Source organism: Chlamydotis macqueenii, chromosome 19 (assembly GCF_036417535.1).
Source record: "Chlamydotis macqueenii isolate bChlMac1 chromosome 19, bChlMac1.mat, whole genome shotgun sequence".
NCBI lineage: Eukaryota > Metazoa > Chordata > Aves > Otidiformes > Otididae > Chlamydotis > Chlamydotis macqueenii.
The window spans coordinates 7,762,220-7,787,321 of record NC_141574.1 but is presented as its reverse complement, the minus strand read 5'-3'; the positions used below and the strand labels follow the sequence as shown (position 1 = coordinate 7,787,321).

Here is a 25,102-nt window from a genome sequence, read left to right as displayed (position 1 = left end):
TTTTATATTAGCATGGCAGAAGGAAATTTGCCCCTCTCTGCTGGTCCAGGACACGCTGATGCCAGGAGAACACCAAACCAGAGCTACCACGAAGCACAGCCACGTCCCAGATCTCCAGGACCTTGAAATGGCACCAGTGCCTCTGACGTGCTGAAGGGATTTAACATGGGAAGAGCTCCTGGGACTTGCAGCCGCGGCCGGTGGCCACAGGGCTGGGAAGAGCCAGAAACAGCTCTTAGAAAGGCTTCAGCTACCAGGTGACAAGAGGTCTGGGGACAAGGCACAGCCAGGGGTCCTGGCTTATTTAGTGAGGGGGGGGCTACAGTGGCAGCTTCTGTGAGAAGCTGCTAGAAGTCACCCCTGGCCCTCTGGCTTCCCACCGGGTGTTCGTCTGGGTCCCACTCGGCACAGCCCGGCTGCAAGAAAGCGTAAAGCGGAGTAAAGTGATGCGTGATGGACTGACCATAACCCCCATTCCCTTTTCCCCCCGTGCCGCTCGGGGGGGGAAAGGAGGCAGAAATAATGTTAAGGCCAGGAAGAGGGAGGGATGGGGGGAGGTTATCTTGTTCTCTTTCACATTATCCTGCTTTGATTTTAATAATAAACAAATAGTTTTCCCCAGGTTGAGTCTGTTTTACCTGTAACGGTAACTTGAAGGATTTCTCCCCATCCTTATCTCAAACCTCCAGCCTTTTTCTTATGTTCTCTCTCCCTGTTCCCTTGGAGGGTGGGGGGAGTGAGAGACTGCATCGTCTGGTCCAGAGCGGGGCTAAACCACGACACAAGGCCACCAGGACTGGGGCAACCTCTGCCTCGCAGGGTGCCAGCACTCCTAACAGCAGTTTGTGGTGCAGGGACATGCTCCTGCCCCCAGAACGTCTCTGCCAGCAGCCTTGCAGGGCTGCCACCGCCGCCCAGCTGGCAGCAGAGCCGTGGAGGAAGGTGACCTGTGCGATGGTTCAGCCCTGGTCACCACAGTTTCTCGCTCACCCTCCCCAGGGGGATGGGGGAGAGAACTGGGAAGAAAGGAAAACTCATGGGTTGAGATGAAGGCAGTTGACTGAAATAGCAAAGGAAAACTACAATAATAACAGCACATAAGGATATTAAAATAGACAAAATGAACCAGGTATGTTTTCTCACCACCCAATGTCCCAGTTACTGACAGCCTGTCCCAAGCAGCGATCACGGAAACAAAACTGAGCAGCAAGTGAAGGAGTGAAAAGGGAGCCAGCAAGGCAGAGGGAACGATGCCAGCAAAGGAGAGAGATGGGTGCCAGAAGGCAGACACCCGCCCTGGCCAACCCCCACTTATACACTGAGCATGACGTTTATGGCACGGAATGACTCTTTGGCCAGTTTGGGTCAATTATCCTGGCTGTATCCCTCCCAGCTTCCTGCGCCTGCACATTAGCGAGACCTGGAAAGCAGGACAGTGTCCTTGGTCTCATTCACAACAACTCATATCATCAGGGTGTTTATCAACATTCTTCACACCCAAAATCCAGAACACACCGGCTACTGAGAGGAAAATGAACTCCATCCCTGCAGAAACCAGGACAGCCTGTCACCTCGTGGTGGCACCAGCAGCACAAAGCTGTTAAACAGCCTCCTGCCTGCAGAGGCTTCGCCAGGCACAAACAGCCCCAGACTGCCACCATTTCACCTGAGAGATGGGGGAAAAAAAAAAAAAGAGGGGCAGGTACTGCCAGAGGGGCTTCAGGGGATAGGAGCAAGGAGGGCAGCTCACAGCAAGAGCAGGGGGCTGCGACCTCCCCAAGGACAGGCGCTGCTGGGTCACCTCTGCCATCACCACGGCCACTGACAGCCTGCAACGCCCGATCCATGCGACCAGCACCCCGTGTCCTGGTCCTGCGGTGATTTGTGTTCCTCTAGCAGAGCTGAGCTTTCCTTCCTTTCTCCTGCCTGGATCGAGTGTCCCCGGCTCTCTGGAAGAGGCTGGTTCCCCAGTGAGGACAGCACTGCCACCAGGCAGCTAGAAGGCAAAGCAGTGACTGGCCCTGGAAATGAAGGGTTTGTTACGACCGAGCAGAGACACAGGGGCAGGACAGAGAAGGCTTCGCTGCCAGAGGTACCTCAGAGGCAGGGAGCTGTGGTGTGCTGGAGGGAGACCCTCCATTTGCTTCCCAAACAGTCTCACGGGAGCGAGACACTCCCCTCTCCCCTTCCTGTCCCCAGGCATTACCAGAGCGAGGTCCTGCCTTCACAAGGGGGTCTGTCACCTCAACCAGTCCCAAATACGGCCATCAACCCCATCCAGAGACGCAAGCGTGGTTTCTACGAAAAAATATCCTTCCCTCCCCGCCAAAAAAGACTGCAGAGAGCAGGCAGGTCTCCCGCAGTACAATATTATTGCTCAGTGTGACAGGCGGTCAGACACAGGAACTTAAGGCAACAGGAATAAGTGCACTAGGTGGGCCCCCAACACGTGCACGGCACAGGCAGGCCCCCAGCCCAGCTCATTGTTTCAGGCAGTCCTCAGTGACGCCCTGCGCGGCCAGCTCCGCCAGCACATTGTCCAGGTAGTTGGGGTCAGGGTAGCCGTGGCCACTCAGGTTTGTGTCCATCTCCGTCTTGTGGTGGATCTCGTTCCACACCACCGTGTTGCTCTCGCCGGTGGTGCTGGAGGTGCCCACTGTGAATATCAGGCGTCTCTTCCAGGCCACCTTCAGGAGCTCCAGGACCTAGATGTGGAAGGAGAAAAAACAAAGGAGACTTGAACCATGAAAGCAGCTTGCCAGAAGCTTAACAGCCTAAATCTCTGCTGTAGCAGGAGGAAACCAAAGATCCCAGCATCAGAGGGGATCTCCCTCACCTCCCATGTGGTGACCCTGATGGGAAGGACCATCCTTTTGGGAGTGTCTTCCCAAAAGACTTCCCATCAGATAGGATTTTGTTCAGTGAACAGATGAAGGACAACAAAAATATTCACAGCACTGTATTCAAAGCTGTGAAGAAGCAGCAAAGATCTTCATGGGCAGAGGGGTTAAAAATATATGCAAGGAGCAAACAGCACGGACAACAACCAATGGTTAGCATCACGGGGTCAGCTCCCAAAAGTGACCCTGTTGTGCCGATCCACCAACACAAGGCCAAGAGACAACCTGAGAAAGGTCACGCTATCAAGGTGTGTGATACTTTACCTTTCTGCCCTTCTCGTTGTCTGGTAGATAACAATATCGAGGAAAGCCTCTCGCTGTGTACGGCATCCCAGGGTTTGGGTGCTCAGGGCCCTGCAACAGATATAACATATTTGGCATGGACACATCCATCCTGATGCGAGTTGGACAATCCCTCAGCAGCAAGATTTAGGATTAGCAGTAGGATTTGAGGTAGGCCCATCTCAAACCAGCTCTTCCGTGCAAAAGGAGCAAGGTATTGCTGATCATAAGTATGAGGTGGTTCTTACGGGACATGTGAGTATTATGGGTCCTCCAAGAGCGGTCTCACGGTGGGATACAGAGCCAGCTCTTCAGATTACTTGAATTCTGGTGGTAAACAGCCCCAAACCACAGCTTTTTCCATGTGGTTTGATGACACCCTAAAAAGACCACCCAGCTCAAACCTCTGCAAGTTCACTGCAGCAACCAAAACCTCAGATGCAAAACCAAACACTAGAAACTCTCCCACCTTGTGAGCAAGGGCTGTCTCCTCTTGGCTTCACACAGACATTACAGAATCATAGATTGGTTTGGGTTGGAAGGGACCTTTAAAGCCCACCCAGTCCAACCCCCCTGGCAAGGAGCAGGGGCATCTCCAACCAGACCAGGTTGCTCAGAGCCCCGGCCAACCTGGCCTGGAACGTTTCCAGGGATGGGCATCCCCCACCTCTCTGGGCAACCTGGGCCAGTGTTCCACCACCCTCAGTGTAAAAAATGTTTTCCTAATGTCCAGTCTAAATCTGCTCCCTTCTATTGTAAAACCATTACCCCTCGTACTATCACAACAGACCCTGCTAAAGAATTTCTCCCCATCTTTCGTATAAGCCCCCTTCAGGTACTGGAAGGCCGCTGTGTGATGGGGACTATTAAACTGCAGAGGAAAGGCTGTTGTAGACCCTGGGGCCACTCTCAAAGCAGGGAAAAGGTCTTTCACAGAGGAGACCCAGGTCACCCACACGTTGAAGAACAGCAGGTGCAGATGCTGGCTCCAGGCACCTTAGGCTGCTCAGTGATGGGCTGCCAGCAGGTACGGTACTGGATCCCAGTGCTTCTCTTGGAGGCTCTCACAGCTTGTGCTATCCTGCAAGTGTGCTGTGCACTCACCTGAATGCCTCTGCTGATGTGATACACAATCTGGATTGTCCCACAGTCCTTGTGGCCAGGGAGGGACTGGGGGAAAGTGGAGACCTCCATCTTCCCTTTGGGCTGAGTACCGGTTTTCTCTCCGTAGATGGTTTTACAGGAAGGGCACTGCAAACTCCCATCCTGCGAGGAGAGAGAAGCTGCCATCAGAGCCACATGGCCAAGTCAGCCGAGAACAGGGGACCTGGTGGGGACAGGCCAGCTCTGTACCTTGTTCCCGTTGGAGTACATGGCCAGCACGCAGAGCATGTGGAAGGAGTGCTGGCAGTTTGTCAGCCGACCGACCGTCTCCGGCTTGATTGTGCTGCACTCACACGAGTCGCTGTAACCCGAGGGGGAGGACAGCTTCTCCATGCAGATGATGCAGTCCTGGAGTCCAAGAGAGAGAAAGGAGAAAAACCACTGTGTAGTGCAAGCACAGGCTGATCATAATGACTGACCCACCAAGGAAGTGATCAAGGAGATGCTTCAGGAAGATTTGCCTTCAACATTATAATCAGAACAGTTTGGGTGGGAAGGGATCTTTAAAGCCCATCCAGTCAACCCCCCGCAAGGAGCTGATCTCCAACCAGATCAGGTTGCTCAGAGCCCTGTCCAATCTGGCCTTGAATGTTTCCATTCTTTAAACCTTTGAGGTTTAAGGGCGGAGACAGGTCTCTTTATCTGGTATCGCCCCACTCCACTGCCTCCTGGACAGCACAGGAAGAGAGCTGCCCTAGTTAGAGGGGATGAGAGGGAACTGAGTATGGCTACATCCTGCTCCTCTACAGAGATGCTCCAGTGCAGCGCTTTGATCTCTGCAGTTTTGACCTCTGAGAGCATCAAGAGGAGAGCAAAGCCAAACTCCCTTCTCCACCACAAGCCCTGCAGCCAGCTCCAAGGGAAGTGAGGAAGCATTGCCAGGCTTAGCTATTCAGCCCACACCGTGCTTTCTGTCACAGTCCTCTGACAAGGACAAGTCACCAGTTACCACGTGTGGGCTCCAGGCAGTGCTGAGGCCTCTCCATCTAGCGTCAATGGTGCCACTGCAAGCAGCAGTATCCACCACATGGGATGCCCAGGGAAGGATGGTCCTCAGTCACCACCGTGGTTTTTACAGCACCCCAGTGAACGGGCCACTCGGCAAGCAAGAGCTGCTTCACTGTCCTCTCACCTCATCGGCAGGAGAGCCCTTCACCTCTTCCAGGTACTTCTTCACCACTGCTTCTGGCTCAGTTGGTGTTGCTGCACAAGGAGAGAGATGAGAAAAAGAGAGGAGAAGAAATCAGACATACTGTGAGGTATGATGGGCATGTGCAGGGTGAGCTAGAGAGAAAGGAGACAAGCAAGTCATTGGCCAGGACGCCAAGGAGAAACGTTAGGGTTAGAGGGGGAGAAGTGGCTGCTCCAACTGATCTCTACGAGCCCTGCAAAAGCTTTGCTATCAGAAGTGACTACCACTAGGACTGTGACTGCCACAGAAGGGAGAACCCACTGGCAGACACCGGTGCCCAGTGCCGTACACCCAGGGGACCACCTGCAGCTGCTGTGCTCCAGTTCTCCCCCTGTACCCCAAGCGACACCACCCAGGTCCCAGCTGGACTTTCTTTGTGCACACCAGAGGCCAGCTAGGATCAAACTCAACCCAAGGACATGACGGTCTCAGTGGGACAGAGGATTACATCACCTGAGTTGTCAAAGGAGACAAGGCATTCCCACATCGCCCCAGCTGGCACCTGACAGACCCAGCAACACGCTAAGCTGCAGGCCCTGTTCCGAGTATGGCAGAACAAGCCTCACATCCCTAACACGAAGCAGTGGCTTTTCTCTCGAGCTTCCCCATGCTCATATCCAGCCAGACACAGTGCAAGTCACAGGGTATATAAAAACAAACCAGCTTTCTAACAGGTACCCTATTTGCAGCACATGACACTGGTATCGTCACGTTTTCCTAAATTTAGTCTCCGATCCCCATCCACCCACACACGAGCACCCAAGTAGCACACCAGCGCCGGCAGCCGGGTCCCCTCGGAGGCATTACGGTATTAAGCAACAAACATCACACAACAGCCGGAGCAAGTTACCGCTGAGAGCATCAGCGGCTGCCTCAACTCCCAGCCCATCCTTTGAGAGCTGCCCAGCAAGGCCTGGCTTAAGCCAGCGAGCATCATATGCCTCCGCACGGCACCCAGCCCCGGGCGCGAGGAGATGAGCTCCTTACCGGTCATCAGGCCTGTCACGGAGGCTGCCAGGCTCTTCCACCAGCCTAGGAAAGGAAACATTTGCACAAGTGACGTTATGAGTCCACCTGGCAGGAGGCAAAAGAGAGACCTGTCACTTGGCTCGGTGGGAACCTCACCCTTCCTTCCCGAACCTGCTTCTGGGAGAGATCGGGAGAAAGCAGTGCTGTGACAAAGAGCCAGGGAAGGTGTAGCTCTTTCTTTTCCATTCTCCTCCATCCAGGCCAGACAAGCTGCTGAGGTGGTTCTGGGAGCAAGGGAAATACTAGCAATGACTGGAGAGACCACAAACATCCACGCCTGACACCCCAGGGCCTCACGAAGGAGTTTTACTCCAACACTGCCCCAAAGAGCATCGTTCCTGAGCTCATTTCTAAGCCACTGTAGGACATCAACTGTATTTTAGCACAGAGAGTACTGCTACTCCAAAGTCCTCACCCCCAGATGGACACGGGGCATTGCCACTTGCAACTGCTGGGCATCAAAGCTGCAGGTGTACTGCACAGCACGCATCTTCAGCTCTTCCCAGCCACTGTGGTGCTTTCAAGGAAGATGGAGGGTTCACAAGTGTTGCCTCTGTGGTTGAAAAAGCTGTGCATCATGAGACAGTCACACTGGAGCCAGCAGCGAGCTGTTCAGCCACCCCGAAAAGCAGCCTCTGTCACCAGGAGGAAGGGGTGGGTGCTATTTTCTGGATAACCACTTTTCATGGTAGAAGTAAACATGGTGAAGCAGAAGGGAAGGGCTGCTCACACGCTGCAGATGTCGTTAAACAGAGCTGGATGGCACAAATCCTGCATCACGTAGGAGCCCCTCACTCCCGTGAACACCAGCTTCGCAAGCTGCTAGTGCTATGGGGACACCTTGACAGAGAGCAGAAGGTCACCCTGCAGCACAGACAGCTGGGTGAGACGCAGCCAGGGGAAAGAGGCTTTTCCACTGCAGACAAGGTAGCTCACGGCAACAGAAGAGAGGGAGGCAGAGAGCTAACGTGGGCGGAAAAAATCATTTAGCTAAGGAAGACTGATGAACTGGGAGTTGGACTCTCCTAAATGATGACAGTCATTAAGATGAGTTATTTTCAGAAGGGGATTCCTGGCCATCCTGAAACACATGATTTCTGGCAGCGGTAGTGGGAGGAAGGGATGACTGAACACACAGAGCAAGAAGGGAGCATCCCTTCACCTCCTGTGCTCCTTTTCAAGTGCCAGTGCCAGGCAGGAGGAGAGATGCCCAACATCTCAGGCAGAGCAGGGCTGCAACAGCACCCTCTGGAGACCTTCAGCCAGGAAGGTAACAGGATAAAACAAGCATTAAACCAAAGAGCAACACGGAAGCAGGTGTTTTCCACTTCAGGGCCTCGCCAAAATCCCCTACAAAAGCATTTCCAAGAACTGTCACAAGAAAAGCAAGATTCAAACAGGAACCTGGGCAAGTCTCAGCCTTCAGGCCAAGAGCTCAGCAGTGCCAGGAGCTGCTTCAAGGCCTCATCACCAGACCCCACAGGGGAATGCAGCTGCTCATCGTGCCTTTTCCAAAGGTGAAAAATGCTCCCAGGAATCCTCTCTGCTGGGACCTTGCTTGCGTGCAGCAGACCAAGAGCTGCCAGTAAGGAACAAGTCACAAGGGAATGCAATCAAGTCTGAACTATCTCAGCTCATCACATGGCAGTTGGAACCAGGCTGTGGCTTGCAACCACAAGAGACCTTCATGGTCATGCAGGAGACAGAGGGTTCATCTTCTCAGGCTCTGCAGGTTTTGGACAGGACCGTCTGAGCAGGGCTAGCTGTTACCCACCATCCATTTCCATGAGTACCCGATCATGATGACCACCACGTTCTCACTCCTCAGGATCCCATGCTGCCTGTCAGACTGACCACCAAGTCCTTCTAGATTGTGTTTTCCAGGTGTCTCTTTTTGAGGTGACCTTCCTTCTTGTCTCCTCTGGCTCTGGGCTGAAGAAAGCGGTGCCAAAAAGATGTGCAGACAAGGTGGTGAAGACAGCGAGGGAAGCGAGCAGAGAGGGTGTGTTACACCAGCAATGCCTGCTGAGCACTTGGCAGAACGCCCCCGCTCACCTGCTCCCACCTGCACAGCAGATCTGAGCAGCTTTAGAGCAATTCACCTTGCTCAGGATGGCAGAGGACACTCCTTCCCTGCAGCCCTTGCTGTGCATTTCTCTTGCTGTTGACTTTCCTTCCTCTGTAGCAGCTCAGAGAAACAAAGAGATGACTTGCTCAAGAACTGGCCAGGCTCATTCGAATCAAGTCAATGAAAGCAGACAAAAATCCCGGTGCAGAGCTTGGTAAGTGAGGACAAGAAAGCTCTTGCAGAGTCTGTGGGATACAGCAGGGATTTTGAGCAAAACAAATGGCATCACACCACCTCACCAGATGGCATTAGGATGGAGCTGGGGGCAGACAGGCAGAAGAGGGTGACGCAGCCCTCAGCCATACTTAGCAAACCCATGCCTGATGGGTTTGCATTGTGGCATCGCTGACCTGCTCCTGTCCCTTTGCTGGGATGATGCTCTGAAGAATTTAGATCCACCAAGGTTGTCCAGAGAGAAGGGCTGGGGAGCCCACATGCTTTAGAAAATCTGTCCCCAGCTGCAAGTACTCAAATGTCCAGTCCCAAGGAAGCCTTCTGAACCTCAGGAACATGGTTTCAGCAAGGGCAGTGAAGCCCACGCAGCCTTCATTGCCTCCAAAGAGTGGCTCTTCTTTGGGCAGACCAGCACATCCCAGCAGCACAGAGGGGGAGCTAGAAGAAAGCTGAGAGGCACAGCACTCGCCAGGGCACAAGCCACCTATGCTTCAGTGCAGGAATCACTCCCTTATTGGGCCATTTGCTACATGAATTGCTCCAAATCTTTGTTCTAGCCATCCCTTGCGATCAAAGCCTGTCTGGTCCCCATAGTTTTCAGGATTCAATAGCAGATTGAAAATGCAATAGCAGAATCGACTGACGCTGTTTATCACCAGCTGACCTAATGCTGTGCTATTGATTTATCTGGGATGCGAAGGAATGTTTACCATTCTTTCAATTACAAAGAGAGGAATAATGATTTTTTTTTTAATGCTTCCCCTTCCTCACTGCAGATAATAAGTTGCTTGGTGAAGCAAGGGCTTTCCATGGACAACATTTAACAGATGTGTTTTGAATCCCTGCTCAGCAACCAAATGCTTGCAGCAGTAACATGCCTCTGTAGCCTGGAACGAGCCATATGGCTAGCAGACTTTTTTTTTTATACCCTACACAGGTTGTTTCTAGCTATTGCCATGGACAGCTCTCAACACCTCTGCCTTTGTACCCCAGATTTGTGAGGGCTGGACCTCCCGGCCTCAACTCCCAAGAGGGCTGTCCAGAGATCAGGAAGGTGAGAGGAGATTTGGTGTTAGAAAAAAAAAAAGAAAAAAAGAAAAAAAAGCAGGTTTCTCCACATCTAGCATTTCGGCAGGGTAACCAAGCAACCAGGCTGCTCTGACCATGACACAGAGCATCCCTGTTATCGCAGCCTGTCTCCTTCAGCAGGTGGTCCCACATGGGACCCTGACTCCAAGGGGCTCCCCAGCCCCACCAATTCCATACGCACTGGCATGGTCCACAGTCCCAGGTGAGGATGGACAGGACAAACAGGGAGCAGGGTCAGCTGGGATTACTCCCCATCCCTAGCCAGATCCTGTCCTGCTCAGCAGGGAAGGATGAGCGTGCTCATCCTCTCCATCCGTACGGCAGCGCTCCGCATGTGAGCGCCCATCCAGAGAGGATGTGCAGGGAAACCTCCAAGCCAGAGGAAAAGCAGACAGCAATCCCACCAGCTGAGGGGGTAACAAGTCAGGGGAGCCCCACAGCAGCCAGCTCCACACCCGAGCGGCACAGCAGCACTCAGAGAGCCGGACAAGCCGCTTGCCTCCCTCCCAGCCAGCCAGCGGGGTCTTGGCCGGCCCCGAGTGTGCGGTCAGAGGTCTTGGCACGAGGCAGCGGCTGCAGCAGCCCGGGAAGCGCAGCGCTGTGCTGGCCAGCGGGAAGGCAGCGCTGATCCATCAGGATGAGCAGACGCTGCCAGGCCGTGTGCCAGCACCGATAGCACAGTGCCTGCCCCGAGACTACAGCTTCCCCGAGACCTGCAGCACCCACGTCTGCGCCAGAGACATCACTGCCAGAACAGCAACAACATTAACGAGTCCTGACTAATTAGTGCCTTTGTTTAACATAACCCAGCTATTCACCAGGCTGGCTGCAATTCCTTCATCGCCGCCTCGACCTGCATGCGGCCAGGGTTTGCAGCAGCAGGAGGGAGCAAGAAGGGGCTCGGCAGGGGTGTGCTGCACCCACCACCCACCTATTTCGACACCAGCTGGTTGTACTCGGCTCACTGACGGCCTCGCCCTGGACCCACAGCTCTTGCCAGAGCTCTCCGTGATGGAAAAACCTGGAGGGAAAAGGGTACACAGTGCAGAAATTCAGGGCACAACACAGGCCCGTCTCTGCCTGTTGGCAGCTTCAGGGCCTGTAAAAGAAAAAAAGATCAGTCTGGCCAAGAGTCAGGATTGCTACTTTCACTGCAGAACAGTGTTCCTAAGCCAAGAGGGGTGTTGTACAAACACAGCTCGTTCCCAGGAGGGACTGAGCACCCTCTTCTTCCTCTTCCCACTCCGCAGGACCAGCCTCCCTGCCCCCAGCAAAGGGGATCTCGCTTTCTAAAGCAAGAGGGGGGGATTTTAAGCAAAAAACCAGAGAAAGGTGCCCCTTCCTCACAGGTTAGCGTTGGGATGGGCAGAGCTAGCACAGCTTCTCCCCTGCAGCAGGATGGCTGAGCCAAATCCTGCCGTGCCAGATGGGAGGAGGAGCTGTCTGGTGCCCCTGTCACAGATGCCATGGTGTCCCCTCTCTGCTCCTCGGGTCTCTGCTCACCAGGCCGGAGGTGTCCTGGCCCCAGCAGGTGGCATTGGTGAGCTGACAGGGAGGTGGCAGCCTGGTTCTCCGGGCTGGCTCTGCCCCAGCAGGCAACACACCGGCTGCTGCAGCAAGAGCTGAGGAACCAGCATCTCATGGAGGAAGAGGTGCTCTTGACGGTGTGGTAACACCCAGCACAGCTACAGCCACCCCTCTGCTCCCTCGGCAGGTATTTAATATAGCATGTGCTGCTCTCGCCCCCCAGTCCACATCCTATTCTCCCCACCTGCCCCATTTCATGCTCTGCATTGCTGCTCTCCCCACCCTGCTCAGAAGTTGCAACACATATCCTCCCATTAACATCTCACTCCTGGTCACTTGCCCCCACACCTCCTCCATGCCCAGGAAGGGCTGGATGCTGCAAGCACACCGCTACCGACAGACCTCACCAAGGAGAAGCTGGCTCAGCCGCACCGCGGGGTGGGGGAACCGCAGAGGAGCAAGGCTGTGTGTTTGTGACCTTTCTTAAATACATGTCGTTAACCAGCAGCAGGCGACCAATGCCAACGGCAGGAGTTTTTTAGGCTCCTCCAGCAACGGGGGCAAGGTAATGCCTCTGCGAGGAGGCCTGGCCGCTCTGCGGCTCCATTTTGCACTGTTTCCAGGGCACTCCTGCTGCCCAGCCCTTATCCCCGGGTCTGGAGGGCTGCACGGACGCTGCCTGTGCAGGGAGCGAAGCGCCAGGAGCCAGTGTTACCTCACCGCCCCACCAACCAGCTTCGCAGAGTGAGATCCTCACCCAGCCCCTCTGCCACCCACCTCCGCTCGGCTCCTCTCCTTCACCTCCCATTTTCTTTTGCCCCTCCTGCTCTTCGCTGCTTCTCCCACCACCCGCTGCTTTCTCCTCCCCCTCTATCACACATCCTACTCCACATTTGCTCTCTCCCTCCTTCTCGCTGTTTGCAGCTCCTCCTCCCGCTCCCTCCATAACGCATTTCCACAAGACACCTCCCTCTGCATTTAATTTCTATTTTCTTTCTACCACCCTTCCTGCCTCCTTCAGACGGGTTTGGACCTCATTTCTCCATCAAGCCTCCTCACTGCATGCACAGACTCCAAGGAGAGAGACATTGGCACCAACAAACTCTTCAGACAGCCAGATGCCTCTTCCCCTCCACCTCAGGGCTCTTCCATCTTTCCTAGACGCAAGCATCTTCATGTTGAACACCCCCCTGACCTCTAGTCCCACCACTGCTTATCGGAAGGGGGAAGCACCTTAGATTTGGTGGTGGTTGACCACCCCAGGACACCTGTGCTGGGGCTGGCAAACTCTACAGCTACAGCAGGCTGGATTCACACCTACCCCTGCAGAGTCCTAGGGCTGCTACACACAGACAGGACCCACGGTCTAAACTGGGAGCCCACAGACTCTGCAAGGGTGAGGGTGTGGGATGCCAGTGAGAACTGAAGGCCCTGCCCTGGAGGTGGCTCAGCTCAGCAGGACAGCTGGAGTAACCCAGCCCCTCCTGCCAGGGCATATCCACCAGAGCTCCACTCCAGTCTCTTCCACCCCATACAGAGGTGGAGAGAACAAGTCCTCTGCAATTCAGCACTGAAAACCCTATATGACTCAGGGGCCTGCTTGTCTGGAAGATCCTTCTCATCCCATGACTCAGCTGTGACAAGTACGGCTCACAAGCAAACCTTCTCTTCAGAGCATGTATGGATTAATTGTTCTCCTTGAGGGTCCCTCAGCTCTCAGATTTGTCCCGCCAATGAGTCAGAGAAGGTCCTGGTACATGGACGTCCAGGGCTCCCCAAAAGAGCGTAGCAGGACCACGAGAGAGGCTGCAGAAGTCTGACATGCGCAGAGAACAACTGGGCTGCTCCAGCTTTAATGGCTGACGGAAACAAGCAGAGGTCCCACAGGACAGGGTCTATTTTATCATCTTATTTTACAGCCTGTCAGAGACCATGCAGGCTGGAGGAGACGTGCCCTGCTTCTCCCTTTGATGGGATGAACATCATCAGTCAAATCAGAAGAGCCAAGAGGGTGTGGGGAGAGACAAAAGGAAAGGAGGGAGGCAGAACAAGTGCAGAGAAATAAAGAGAAGGAGATGGAAGCAAATATCAGAGTTTGAGCAGGAACTACCTTTCTTGGACACTTTCCTCCCCTCCTTAACTGAGCTGTGTTTTTTAGTGGCTTTATGGGTGCTGGCAGCTTGCGGCACACAGGTGAGGTGCACGGGGAGTCCAGCGGCTGACATCAGAATAGCCGTCATGCCTACAGTGGGTACGAGATCAACATGCAGGAGGGAAACAACGGGGAAACACATTCATTAAAAAAAACTTTAACCTTTCAAAGAAAATAAAAAAGGTAAAATAAAACAAACCCCAAGCCCTTGATTCAGAGGACATAAAACATCTGAGAGGCAACGGGGTTGGAGTCAGCACAAGAACAGGATCCAGAAGCTTTAGAGGAGCCCAGGCAGCAAATTAAAGCAGGGAAACAGGGGCACAAGTGTCACCTGTGACCCTCTCAGCTGGTGTGTGAGCAGAGCCTTCGTCCCTGCCGTGGCTTTAGGGCTCTTCAGGCATTTTGCATCTGCTGCAGTGCAAAGTCCTCCTGCTCTCTGGAGCCCTAGAAGCAGGGCCCGAGGGGGTGGGGCCTGGGGGCCTGAGAGATGAGGGGCATCACCCATAACCCCTAAAGGTCCCACTCACCCCACACCATCTCCTGCTCGGCACTCCAGTGTTCCCTAGCACTCCCAGCCGCAATGCAATTCTCACCCTCCCCCATCCCGGCCGGCTGTGTTCATGGGATGCAGTTTGTTAAAGCTAATGAATCATTAAAAAGGACAGCCATTCCCTGAAGGGAAAACTGGCACAGGAGAGCTTCAGGACTGATCATGCTGATCTAATATGATGTTTGCCTGTGAAATACAGGCCGTTACAAGTCACATCATTTCTAAGGCAGCCTATTGCTGTTAAAACTTACATTCAGGAAAACACCTGCCTTCATTTTCCCAAGAAGTGACTTCACACCTGCAACAGCCATTGCCAGAACTTAAAAAAAAAAAAAACAGCTCACAGATGCACACTGACAGCAGACACAACCTAAGAGCCAGCATTCGCCCAAAAGTCCCCTCTCACAGCAGACCATGCAAAATCACACCCCAGCACTATGGAAATTCTTGCCAGCATCCTGCACAGCAATTCACGGCCAAAGCTGACATTTCTAAGGATTTTCTTTTCCCAAGCCTCTATTCAGCCAGGTTGGGAAAGGAAGATAGAGGAGCACGTTAATTCAGGACAGAAATGAGGTACCTGGCCCACACATGACTGCAATCAAATTATGATGGGAGGCATCAGCCAGCTTTGCGTGCAAGCAATAAGACTATTTTCTGCCTCAAACATGCAACCAGTTAAGAACCCACATCTTGTGAGTAGAAATCCCTAGTGCAAAGCCTGGGCCAACGTCCCACAGCAGAACTACCCCTGCACAGCACTGACCATATTTTGCACCTCTTTCACACAAGGTCCAATAAATACTCCAGAGCCTGTTCAAGTCCTTTCTTGATACATAGAGTTGGATGCTTTTAGTAAAGCTTTCTCATCTGAGAACCAAAGGCAGACAGAAAGGGTTTCAAAAGACGGGGAGAGGGGCACAGATGGATGACAATTTCCCCAGAGTTACCCAAGAATCTTTGGCAGAGCTGCTCTGGCCAGAAGACCAGGCTGCCCGACACACAGTGAAACCACACGCTTCCAGATGGAAGCGGGTAATGGCAAACCAGGCAGCTGTGGATCGCCCACATTAGATACCACCATTGTTGATCTAGATCTAATGTGTAGCTCCCCAGTTTTTAGGAGCTGCAGGGGCAGGGCAGAATCTTCAAAGCATGCAAGCACTGAGTTAGCACCCCCACCCTACTGAAAGCAGCGGGCTGGTACAGCTGAGGAGAGCCCCTGACCTTGGTACAAGCCAGCAGACCTCTAACTGAACACAGGATCCAGAAATTTCACAATCAAAATAACTTCCTTTAAGTCCTGAACCAAAAACCGCAAGACTATTGTGTGCTCTCTACCCCGGTCTAAGCCAGCAGTCCTTCACGACTCTCAGGGAGTCTTAAGCAAGAGCTTAAATGTTCCCATAACAAAAGCTGCCTGTTTTTTTTGAATGAGTGAGTACAAGTGAACACCTGAAACCCAGCAACAGCACCAAAGCTGCTGCCTGCACAGCACCAGGCAGGTCCTTTCCCCCTTCAGCAGGTTGAAGGACAGTTGGAGGTATTCCCAGAAGCACAGCACCAGCTCATGCCAATTAGAGAGGCTGGAGGAACGATATTCCTGAGAAACAGGCAAGATGCTGGATGAGATGATCTCAGACAGCCTAGCCCCACCAAGGCTGCAAAATGCAATTCCCCAGAACTGGTGCAGAAAAGGAAATGGTAAAGTCGTCTCCAAAAAGCCTGCTCCTAAGTGATGTGATCACACTGATTGCAGAGACTGACATTTGAAAAGCAAGTCCAACGACTAACAGGGATTATCACCACCTACGCACAGCTGACTGATAAGAAGCAGCATTAATTTTGCATTTGCCTAAGAGATCAATACCGTCTGGCTAACATTAACATGCAGAGACCATTAAAAAAAACATGACAGAAGCAGAGTCTGAACAACCAACTTCAGACTCTTGGCATCAGAGGACAAAATGTTGCCTTCAAAAATCAGACCCAGTGAAGAGCATGAGCCACAGAACCTCAGCTGAGCTCAGTTACCTTCTAACACAGCCCCTCTCATACCTCAAATAACATGTCCCAAGCTGCCTGCCAGCATCATGAATCATCACAAAGAAAATAAACATTTATTCCAGGAACTTTCTCTTTCATTTTTTGAGCTGCAAATGCATCTACAACTCCACACAGACACACAGAACAGGGCAAACAGGGGACCAGGAGAACTACCCCAACCAAACGTTCTCCCATGGACAATTTTAAACAGGCCAAGAAAAGAATTTTCCACTTTTACCTTCTGCTGCCTTCAGAGAGACGCACAATGAATCATTTTATGCAGATTCAAATCAAGAGAGCATTCAAGAAGAGGATGTTCTGGTGTTACGTTGCTCTTCTGGCTCATCCCAAAACCCAGCAGCGATGCCTCCTTTAAAGTTCTAATACAATACTGGAAATCTCAGCATGTAACAATCCTCCCACAAGTTTGGTGACAAGAGTCCCCAGTAAGGGATCTCCTCTGATCCAAGCCTTCCGTGGGAGTGTGTGTTCATACAAAGTGCCAAAGCAATACACAGACATACATCACATCTGCAGAGCGAGTCTCTAATTCTGACATATGGACTCAACAATTCTAATTCAGAACTTCTTGTATGCATCCGTGGCGTTACGTCAGGAGCAAATGTGGCCCTGGATAAATTCTCACTTGAACACGCAACAGCTGAGCTACAACAAGATAAGCTTGCCCAGACCAAGACTGCTGTGGACACCCATGCATTCCTGCAGGAGCTCCCGCTGCTCACTAGCTACCCCAGGAGCTTGAAAAATATTATTTAATATGTTCAGGCTTTCCACTGGCCACTGGGTTTCTTCCCTGCAAGGAGTGCAGCAGGGAAGAGGCAGAAAGACTTGCAAAGTATCCTTTGGCACCTGATCCGATCCCACCAATGCATGCAATCACGGCACTCGGAGAACCGCCTCTTTTCTCAAAGCATCTATTTGTCCAGAAGTACAATGTTACCGACTCCATGGGGTAAAATTATTTTCACTGGAGCTATGACAACAACCACCAGCTGTTCTCAGCCTGCCTGTAAATAAGGGACTTTCGCAACATCCTGGGCAGAAGCTGAGCACGGGAAAAACACCCTTACATAATGTTACAAGCACTGACGACACGCTTGGTCGCATACCCAACATCCCCCTCCGGTCACCAGCTCTGGCTACCGATCTATATTTGCACAGACCTCGGACTGGTATGCCTTTGGTTCCAGCCCTGGATTTAAGCAGGTAGAGGGGAAAGGGCAGAGCTTACCTTCAAATAACATGAAAAGCATTGCTAATTGGTACTATTATATCCACCAGCGAAATTATTATGGTGAGGATGTTACCAAACGCCCCAGCTCTAGGGATCACATGAGCGAGAAACACTCCGTTCCACAAAAAGCTCATTTCCAGCCTTCATCTTAAAAATACTATTAGAAGGGACTTCATAGGACCACCTAGGCCACCCCCCGGCCCTGCGGTACACCAGGTAAACTCCATTATTCCCAAGTTGTTAGTCCAGCTGATCCTTAAACACCAGTTCAACACTTTGCTTAGACCTCTGTTCTGGCATTTCATCATGCTAACCAAATACTTGGGGGAAAGACAAAGCTTAAGAGACAAGTTTCCACATGCATCTTCAGGTATTACAATAGCAGAAAGCAAGGAATTTTTTTTTTTTTTTGTACAAAACATGTTTTTTAAGTCAGCTTCATTTTCTGAGATCCCAAGTGACGTTTTTAGAAGACGTGGAGTTGGCAGCGTTACAAATCCCTCACTCAAATTTCCAGGCTCTCATCACACGAACAAAGCCCAGCTTCTCATCCAGACCCACCGGACCCCCATCTCCTGTTTATCCACCAGAATTTCCCTTTGCATCCAAGAGATGCACCTGCAGCATTTCTTGGGATCACCCACAAGATTCAGGGGTTCTCTCTCCTGCCTCAGACCAGAGCCAAAGCTGCTGAGAGGCACCATGAGATGGAGACTAAGGGTTGCGAGACTTCTAGACACGCTTCCCAGAATAAAGCCTTCTCCAGTTTATATCTGAGACCGCCCTCTCCTCCACAACATCACAGAGCCCTTGTGTCCTCAGCCTTTCCACCGCTGATGCTGGAGGAAGCAGTTGTGCAGCGGGGACTGGAGGAACAAAAGGGGCCCAGCCCGTCTGTTAAAGAATAACCTGAATAATAAGTAACTCAAACACCATCTGCAGGATTTTAAATATGAACAAAATACCACTTCCCAGAAGAGGTTCTAGAAACAGAGCACAGAGGGGAAGGTGGTGTCCCTGAAGACCCAGCCAATTAACATCTCGATAAAATTTGGCCATTTTACCAGAACTCCGCTGCTCGCTTTTTCCCAGAAATGTTCCCAGAGATTTATTTTCCTTTTGCTTGCTAATTAACTTGTCCATATCTTTCCTCTCCTTCTATGTGATTTTTAAGGACAGACTCAAATTCAAGTTTTCCTCCTCCCTGGCACCTCTGAGGTCTGTCACACTTGGCAGAAGGCAGCGCAGCGCTGATCAAAGCTGTCTCCTACGAAGACCTGGATCCGAAGGAGACGCTGACGCCAGGGAGCTGCTTCTGCACTGACCACACTCAGCCCAGCCCATGCAGCTCCGCACTCCCCTGCAACTCAGCGTGCTTCTTGCTAGCTGCCTTGTGGAGAGCTAAAGAATGAATAACTATTCCCTCTTTTGAACCTCCAGCCTCCAACAACAGAGATATCAATTACAAACTTAACCTTTTCATTTCATTTTATTAAATGGTGGTAAATGGCTTATTCTACTGAGCTCTCCTGCAGCCTTTTATATCTAAACGTTGCACTACAAGGCATAGACGGACCACGCGTATTCACCTCTTCCAAATTAACAGTGGATGACTTGTACATGTAGAATGAGATCACCGTTAGCAACATTAACGCAGCCTGGATTCACCAGGGCTCTTCAGTTCTTCACTGCATTTACTTTTACATGATTAAGTACTAATTACACAGTCAGTGTTAATAGCCAGGGGATGAAATGCAGAGCTTTTAAAAGCAAGAGGAGCTCCTCTGCGCTGGTCATTCAGCTGGACGAGGCCTGAGCTTAAGTTTACACCCTATTTCCACAAAGACTGATTTACTAACAGGGAGACAGAAGGGCTGCATGCTGGCAGAGGACAGCCAGCATTTGTCTTTACGCAGTGCTTGTTTGACTACAGAGACATGCAGGGCACAGTTTTCACGATGGTACTAACGTTAGACAACTGGAAGCATCAGTCCTGGGGATCATTTCTAGGCAGGGCTAAGGCCTGACACTCGAGAGGAAACCAGGCACCACCACCTTTCCCGGAATAAGGTGGTAGCCATTTTCTCTAAGAGCGAGAACATAACCGTCTCTGTACGCACAGGAGCGAAGTTTGGTGTCCAAGGAGACAACTTCAACAGACCATGCAGGGACAAGAGCCAGAGGAAGGAGAAGGCTAACAGATATTCTGTAGTGCCTGAAACAGGCACAGAAGTCCCCAGAAAATACCACACACCACATCTTTTTTTGCTCCTCTACCCCTGCATTACCACATTGTGATATGATTTTGAGTGCACAGTTGGTGTCAGTACGGAGAAGACATCTGCTTTCGGCAGAACACCCACGTCCTCAGGCACCACCACACCAGGATCCCATGGTCCGGCACCGACTGAGTCAAAACAGAGCAAATGCACCGACGGTTTTTGGCATGGAAACGCTTCCAGTGAAAGCGGCAAGTGCGAGTTGTCGTTTTCAAGGCAACGCCATTTCATGTATCACAGGCAAATCTACTCTGAAAAGGAGCACTGAAAACTGGCACTGTCATCCCTCCCAGACACACGCCTCGGATATATTTAGTATCACATTCACAGGTTTGGATGATAACAAGCAAACCTGTATTCTGCTGCCACAGGAGACAACGTCTGATTCAACTTCTGTCCCCTCCTTTCCCCAAGACAAGGCATCACAATACTTTAAGCTAAAGACAACCTGAGCTTTTGTAATAAAAATCACATTAAAAACCACACACCACCTCACACCACGCTTCCCCCTTGACTTGATGAAAAGTAACTAGGAACAGCCAGCACTGAGCTTGATTCCTCTGCTCCCCCCTGCTACTCATCCACACCTACAGGATTTTGAGAGCCTCAGGACCAACACTAATGAGAAAAACAGTTACTAAGGTTCAGCCATCCCATTCTTCCCCAAGTTTGCCCTTCTGAAAAGTCTTTGGACCTAAAACCCTAAATGCCAGCAGCATTTCAGACTTTTCCTAAAAACCAACCAAAGAAAGTAAGTGCCACAGAAAGGTAAACCACTTGCTCGTGTAAGCCTGGGGACAGAGAGGGTAAAGCAGAGCAAGGTCCTTACCTGCCAGGGCCTGGTTCACCTTGCTGGGTCTGGGCATCTTCACTTGCAGGTTTGGGACACTGGAGAGAGAAAAGAAAAAGGGACAAGTTCAACAGCATGGATCCACCACTAACAAAACAGAGAAGTCAACAGTATACTGCTCCCTCCTGAGGGCCAGCGCCCTGGATATATTAACAGGGATTAATTGCTCAGATAAGCCTCACCTGGGACCCCCACCCATGAACCCTTTGCTCACTGGTCCAGCAGCTACATTTAAGAAGCCCAGACCTTGCTACTGATGCATCCCTACTCTTGCTGTTCCACCACAGAGCTTCCTGGGAGAAGCCAACCTGCACCACAAAGGACTGCTGCACCACCAGGTCTGTAGCACGAATGCGCATCCAACTGCCAGGATGCAGCAAACAAAACTCATCCTAAACCTTCCAGGTGCCTTGGCCTCCAGCAGAGACACACTGCTCACCAGAGTGTGAACCCCCATGCTATACGAGAAGTTGCAGCTGTTCAGATCAAAGGAAGCAAGCGTTATCATCCCCCACTGCTTTCCAGAAGGGGAAACTGAGGCAGAGAAAGGCCAAGAACAGTGTTCAAGCACACACAGCTGCAGCCCTGGGTGAAGAGAATCAAGCCTTGACTCCCTCTGTGCATCCAAGGGATTACTGCAAGATGTGGGAACAAGTGAGAAAAGGTTGAAGGAGACTTAGAAGAGCTTGGCACCCCCCTTCCTTTGGAAATTAAGAGTATTTGGACACTGAACATCATGTTCAGGTTCCTAACCTCCTTGTTTTGGCAGTGTTTCCCAGCGCTGGCAGCTGCACCTCAAGCTAGTTTGGGATACATGGGCAGCCAGGGTCAGGCAATTAGCTGATGGCAGGAATTAGGAAGGGAAGGGCGAGCAGCAGCATGAAAGTCAATGACAGGGTCACTAGAGGAGAAAACAAGCTAGATCCACAAAAGCAGAGCTGGAACATTCGAAACCCAACATGCTGGCTTCAGCCTTGCTAAGAGACCTTGCTCTGTATTTCCATGACAATGACCAGAGCTGAAAAGATCTGAGTGACACATGGCTGTCTTCCAGGGATGCAACCCCACCTCCTTCTTCTCCTACCTGCCGCAGTTTGAGAAAGGTTCCTGCACGCGCGCTGAGTTCTCTGAAGAAACCCGGGGGCAGGACTGAGGGCTTGGTGCTGCACTGACAGCCTGGCAAAGCAAGACCAGCTCTTACAGACCCTTAAAAAGCTCTTCAGACCACAGAGGTTTCCCTTCAGTCTCTTTCAAAGACTGTGTTTTCCACCCTGCTGCCCCAAATTTTGCAATGTTTTTCAATGATGCAACGGATTGCTCTTGCTACAGCCCAATTCCAACCCATTGAATGCAGTGGAAATCCTCCCCTTAGTTTCAAAGTGCTTTGAATCAGATGCTGTGACTCCTCTTTATGACTTTTTTTCTTTCCTGATTCAGCCTCTTCGTCACAAATCTTTCTCGGGTATTTCCCTCTTCCTTCTCTGTCATGCCTTTGCTTCATTTCTGCTCCTGCCTGTGATCCTCTTGAGATGATGGCTAGCAGAAGGGCTGCTCCCTCTCCAGCTGCAGACAAGGAGGGTATTTGAGGACCAGGTAATGATAAGGAACTTGAAAAACCTGCTCCCCAAAATCAGTGAGGTAATAGACCGCCTCTCCTTCCTTTCTGCCCATGGAGCAGCAGACTGGGCACCCCTCCACCCTGGTCTGTGACCCAGCACGTCACTGAAACCAAAGAAATTGTGCTTCATGGTCACACATGAAGCGCAGCAGCCACCTTGGTTGCTTTCACTTCCCCAAAGAAGGTAAAAATACAATAAAGCACAAAACTGCATCTCTGCTGTGCCACGAAAGCAGATGGGCAGCGGGGGATCCCAGGGTCATTACACCTCAGGCTGAAGAAAGCAAACCCAGAGCTGCTCTTGGGAAGGGGATCACTGGTAACAACACCTCGAGAAGACCAGCAGAGAAATTCCTCACTCTTCTTTCCCACATTGCAAGGCTGAAGTTGAAATTGCCCAGGAGCTAGAGCTTCTATGAACTGAGAGGAGCCCTGGAGATTTGCAGAGGGAAATGGATAAGCAATTTGATGCATTTTGCAAGCAATCAAGTTTCGGAAGCTGCAAGTGCACTGCAGATGAATTACTATCCACCAGCCAGGAAACAGTCGCTGTGTAAAGGCAAAAAGCATGTCAGCTTTGACTCCTTGGAGGCTTTAAGCCAACTGATGTGATGATGGAGGAACCAAATACTTCTTACTTCATGTGGGCTAAACACACGCGCACTCAGACGGCAGCATCTCAGCGACCAACGTTGTAGGATGTGCTGTGTGAGCGTACCGGCAGGGCTGCCACGTGCTGCCGTTTCTTTTCCATCTGCAGAAAGCCCAGACGTGAGGCTGGTGAAATCAAGGGAAATCCACGCTGCTTGGAAGTACCTGCTTGGGTAGATCTGCAGCCCCGGTGCGCGGGAGGAAGTATTGCCACACTAAAAAAGGTGCAGAAACGCTGCTCAGAGCCTGCCCTGGGTCTGAAGTGGGGTTTTTTTTTTTGGAGGAGGAAGGGGAAGAGGTAACAAGGAAGGATACTGCTATTGTAGAATAACGCAGGCTGTGCCCCAGCTCTGAGAGCAGGCTCACCAGCAGCACAGACATATTTAGTCCATCAGCTCAGACTCAAGCTACTCCAGAATCACCATACTTGCACCGGCTTCCTGGAAGAGAGCCGGAGCCAGGCTCGGGTGGGGTCCTGGAATTTTGTCCTGTTGTTTGCTGCAGCTCCTGCTCTCCTGATAAGATTTGCCATCACTGATTCCCATAAGCAGAGCGTGGCAATCTGCTACGGGAGGCAGACAGGGCAGACTGATATTTCAGCATGACAAAACCACTTGTCTCACCAGAATTTCAAGATACTGCAACACCAGTGGGACAGCAAAGCACAAGACTGGAGAGGAAGTGTGGTGTCTGTGGCGAGTGCCATTTCAAACACTGGGCAGCCAGGTTGGAGCTGAACATCACCTAAGCCACACGTACACAACATCCTAACAGAGCAGAAACAGGGGAGTCTGTAGCAACTCACCCTCTGGACTTGATCCAGCCCTTTCTTCCTTTCCTCTCTCCCTGCACACCAGCCAGTAGGCCACATATTCCTACATCACGGTGTCTCTGTGGCCCTCTGGACAACCACCAACACTTCTCCCAGAACACGGCGGCATCCAGCCCTGCCTCACATTAACACCAAGCGCTACCACAACACCCAAAGGTGTGACCCCCTTCCCAGGGCTAACGGAGTGTACAACAGCACTAACGACCACACTGCAGCTTCTTCCCTACCTTTCTTCTCGAGATGATGCCAAAACCCAGACCAAATCCTGCTAAAGGAGGACCTTTTCGTGCACTGCACAGAGCCACATGTATCTGTGGTTTCGCCCCTGGCATCGAGCACAGGAGATTCCTCCACTCCTGCTCACGAAGAGAGCCCAGCGGCAGAACCACACTGGCTAACGGAGCGCTGTGGGACAACGGGCCCAGTGGAACCAGCACCGAGGAGCCCGTGGATCTGCCCACGGACAAAGCAGCTGAAAGATGAAAGGAGGAGAGAGAGAGGGGGAAAGGCCCTGCCCGGGTTGTGGTCCCTTGGTTACACCTCCTGATCCTACAGTCGTTCCCCATGGGAGATTTTGGGGGTGCAGCACCAGACCATTCCGAGGAACACCACGATTCATCCTTCTCTGGTCCCCAAGACTCCCATTCCCCACGCTTTTAAACAAAATCCCCCCCTGCCCTGAGCTGCCTGCCTTATTCGCAGACACAAGACAGGCAGGCACCCAAAGCTGCATAAGCTCAGAGGGGCCAGCAGAGCTACAGCAGGGATTTGCCTGGCTGGAGCACTAATTAATACATCCCGGAGAAGATTGCTTCCTGCAGCTTTACTTGCTCATATTACAAGCAGGGCACTCCTCACCACATTTTGGGAGTGCCCTTCTCGGTAATTAGCCAGCACAGCGCAGAGAGCAGGGACAGCTCTCACCCCAGGGATGGATGCTTTCCCGGACGGGGTGGGAAGGATCACGAGTGGCTGGGAGCCTGGGGAGCTGCAGGCAGGAAGGTGCTGACCCCTGCTTCACAGATCCAGTTAACGGCGCTGAGAGAAAGACATGACCCTTCCCGTGGCACGCTCCATCTGCAGATTTCAGTCTGTGAGGGAGGCTGTGGTGGATTTCCTCCATCATCACTAACTGCGTTTAATACACAGGAGGAAACTAATGAAGCAAAATAATTTGCCCACATTTATTTAATATGTTCGCAGCAGAGCCAAGGATATTAACATTTGTTTAAGCCTTGGCACTCCTCTATAGGTTTTCCACTTTGACCCTCTTGAGAGCACTGGGAAATTAAACCTGTGTTTTGAAGTGCCTGAGCTCCACCCTCTCTCACACCCCCACCCACCCTCCAGCCCCACAGCAAGCAGGAAATATATTTAATAT

At 51.8% G+C, this 25,102-nt stretch overlaps 1 protein-coding gene across 6 annotated transcripts in view; it reads right to left on the bottom strand.

Moving 5' to 3' along the window:
- Nucleotides 1-2,355: 2,355 nt before the first annotated feature.
- Nucleotides 2,356-25,102, bottom strand: part of DTX2 (deltex E3 ubiquitin ligase 2) — a 38,022-nt gene continuing 15,275 nt past the window's right edge. The window contains exons 4-11 of one of the 6 annotated variants that reach the window (XM_086762993.1): nt 20,600-20,658; nt 13,596-13,727; nt 6,526-6,612; nt 5,479-5,549; nt 4,536-4,694; nt 4,287-4,448; nt 3,165-3,254; nt 2,356-2,705 (exon numbers count right to left, since the gene is read on the bottom strand). In XM_086762993.1, the coding sequence (XP_086619119.1) occupies nt 2,481-2,705; nt 3,165-3,254; nt 4,287-4,448; nt 4,536-4,694; nt 5,479-5,549; nt 6,526-6,612; nt 13,596-13,727; nt 20,600-20,658 (985 nt within the window). In that variant the 3' untranslated portion in view covers nt 2,356-2,480. The remainder of the gene's footprint in view (nt 2,706-3,164; nt 3,255-4,286; nt 4,449-4,535; nt 4,695-5,478; nt 5,550-6,525; nt 6,613-13,595; nt 13,728-20,599; nt 20,659-25,102) is intronic. The other 5 variants (XM_086762994.1, XM_086762995.1, XM_086762996.1 and 2 more) reach the window with 5 other exon arrangements.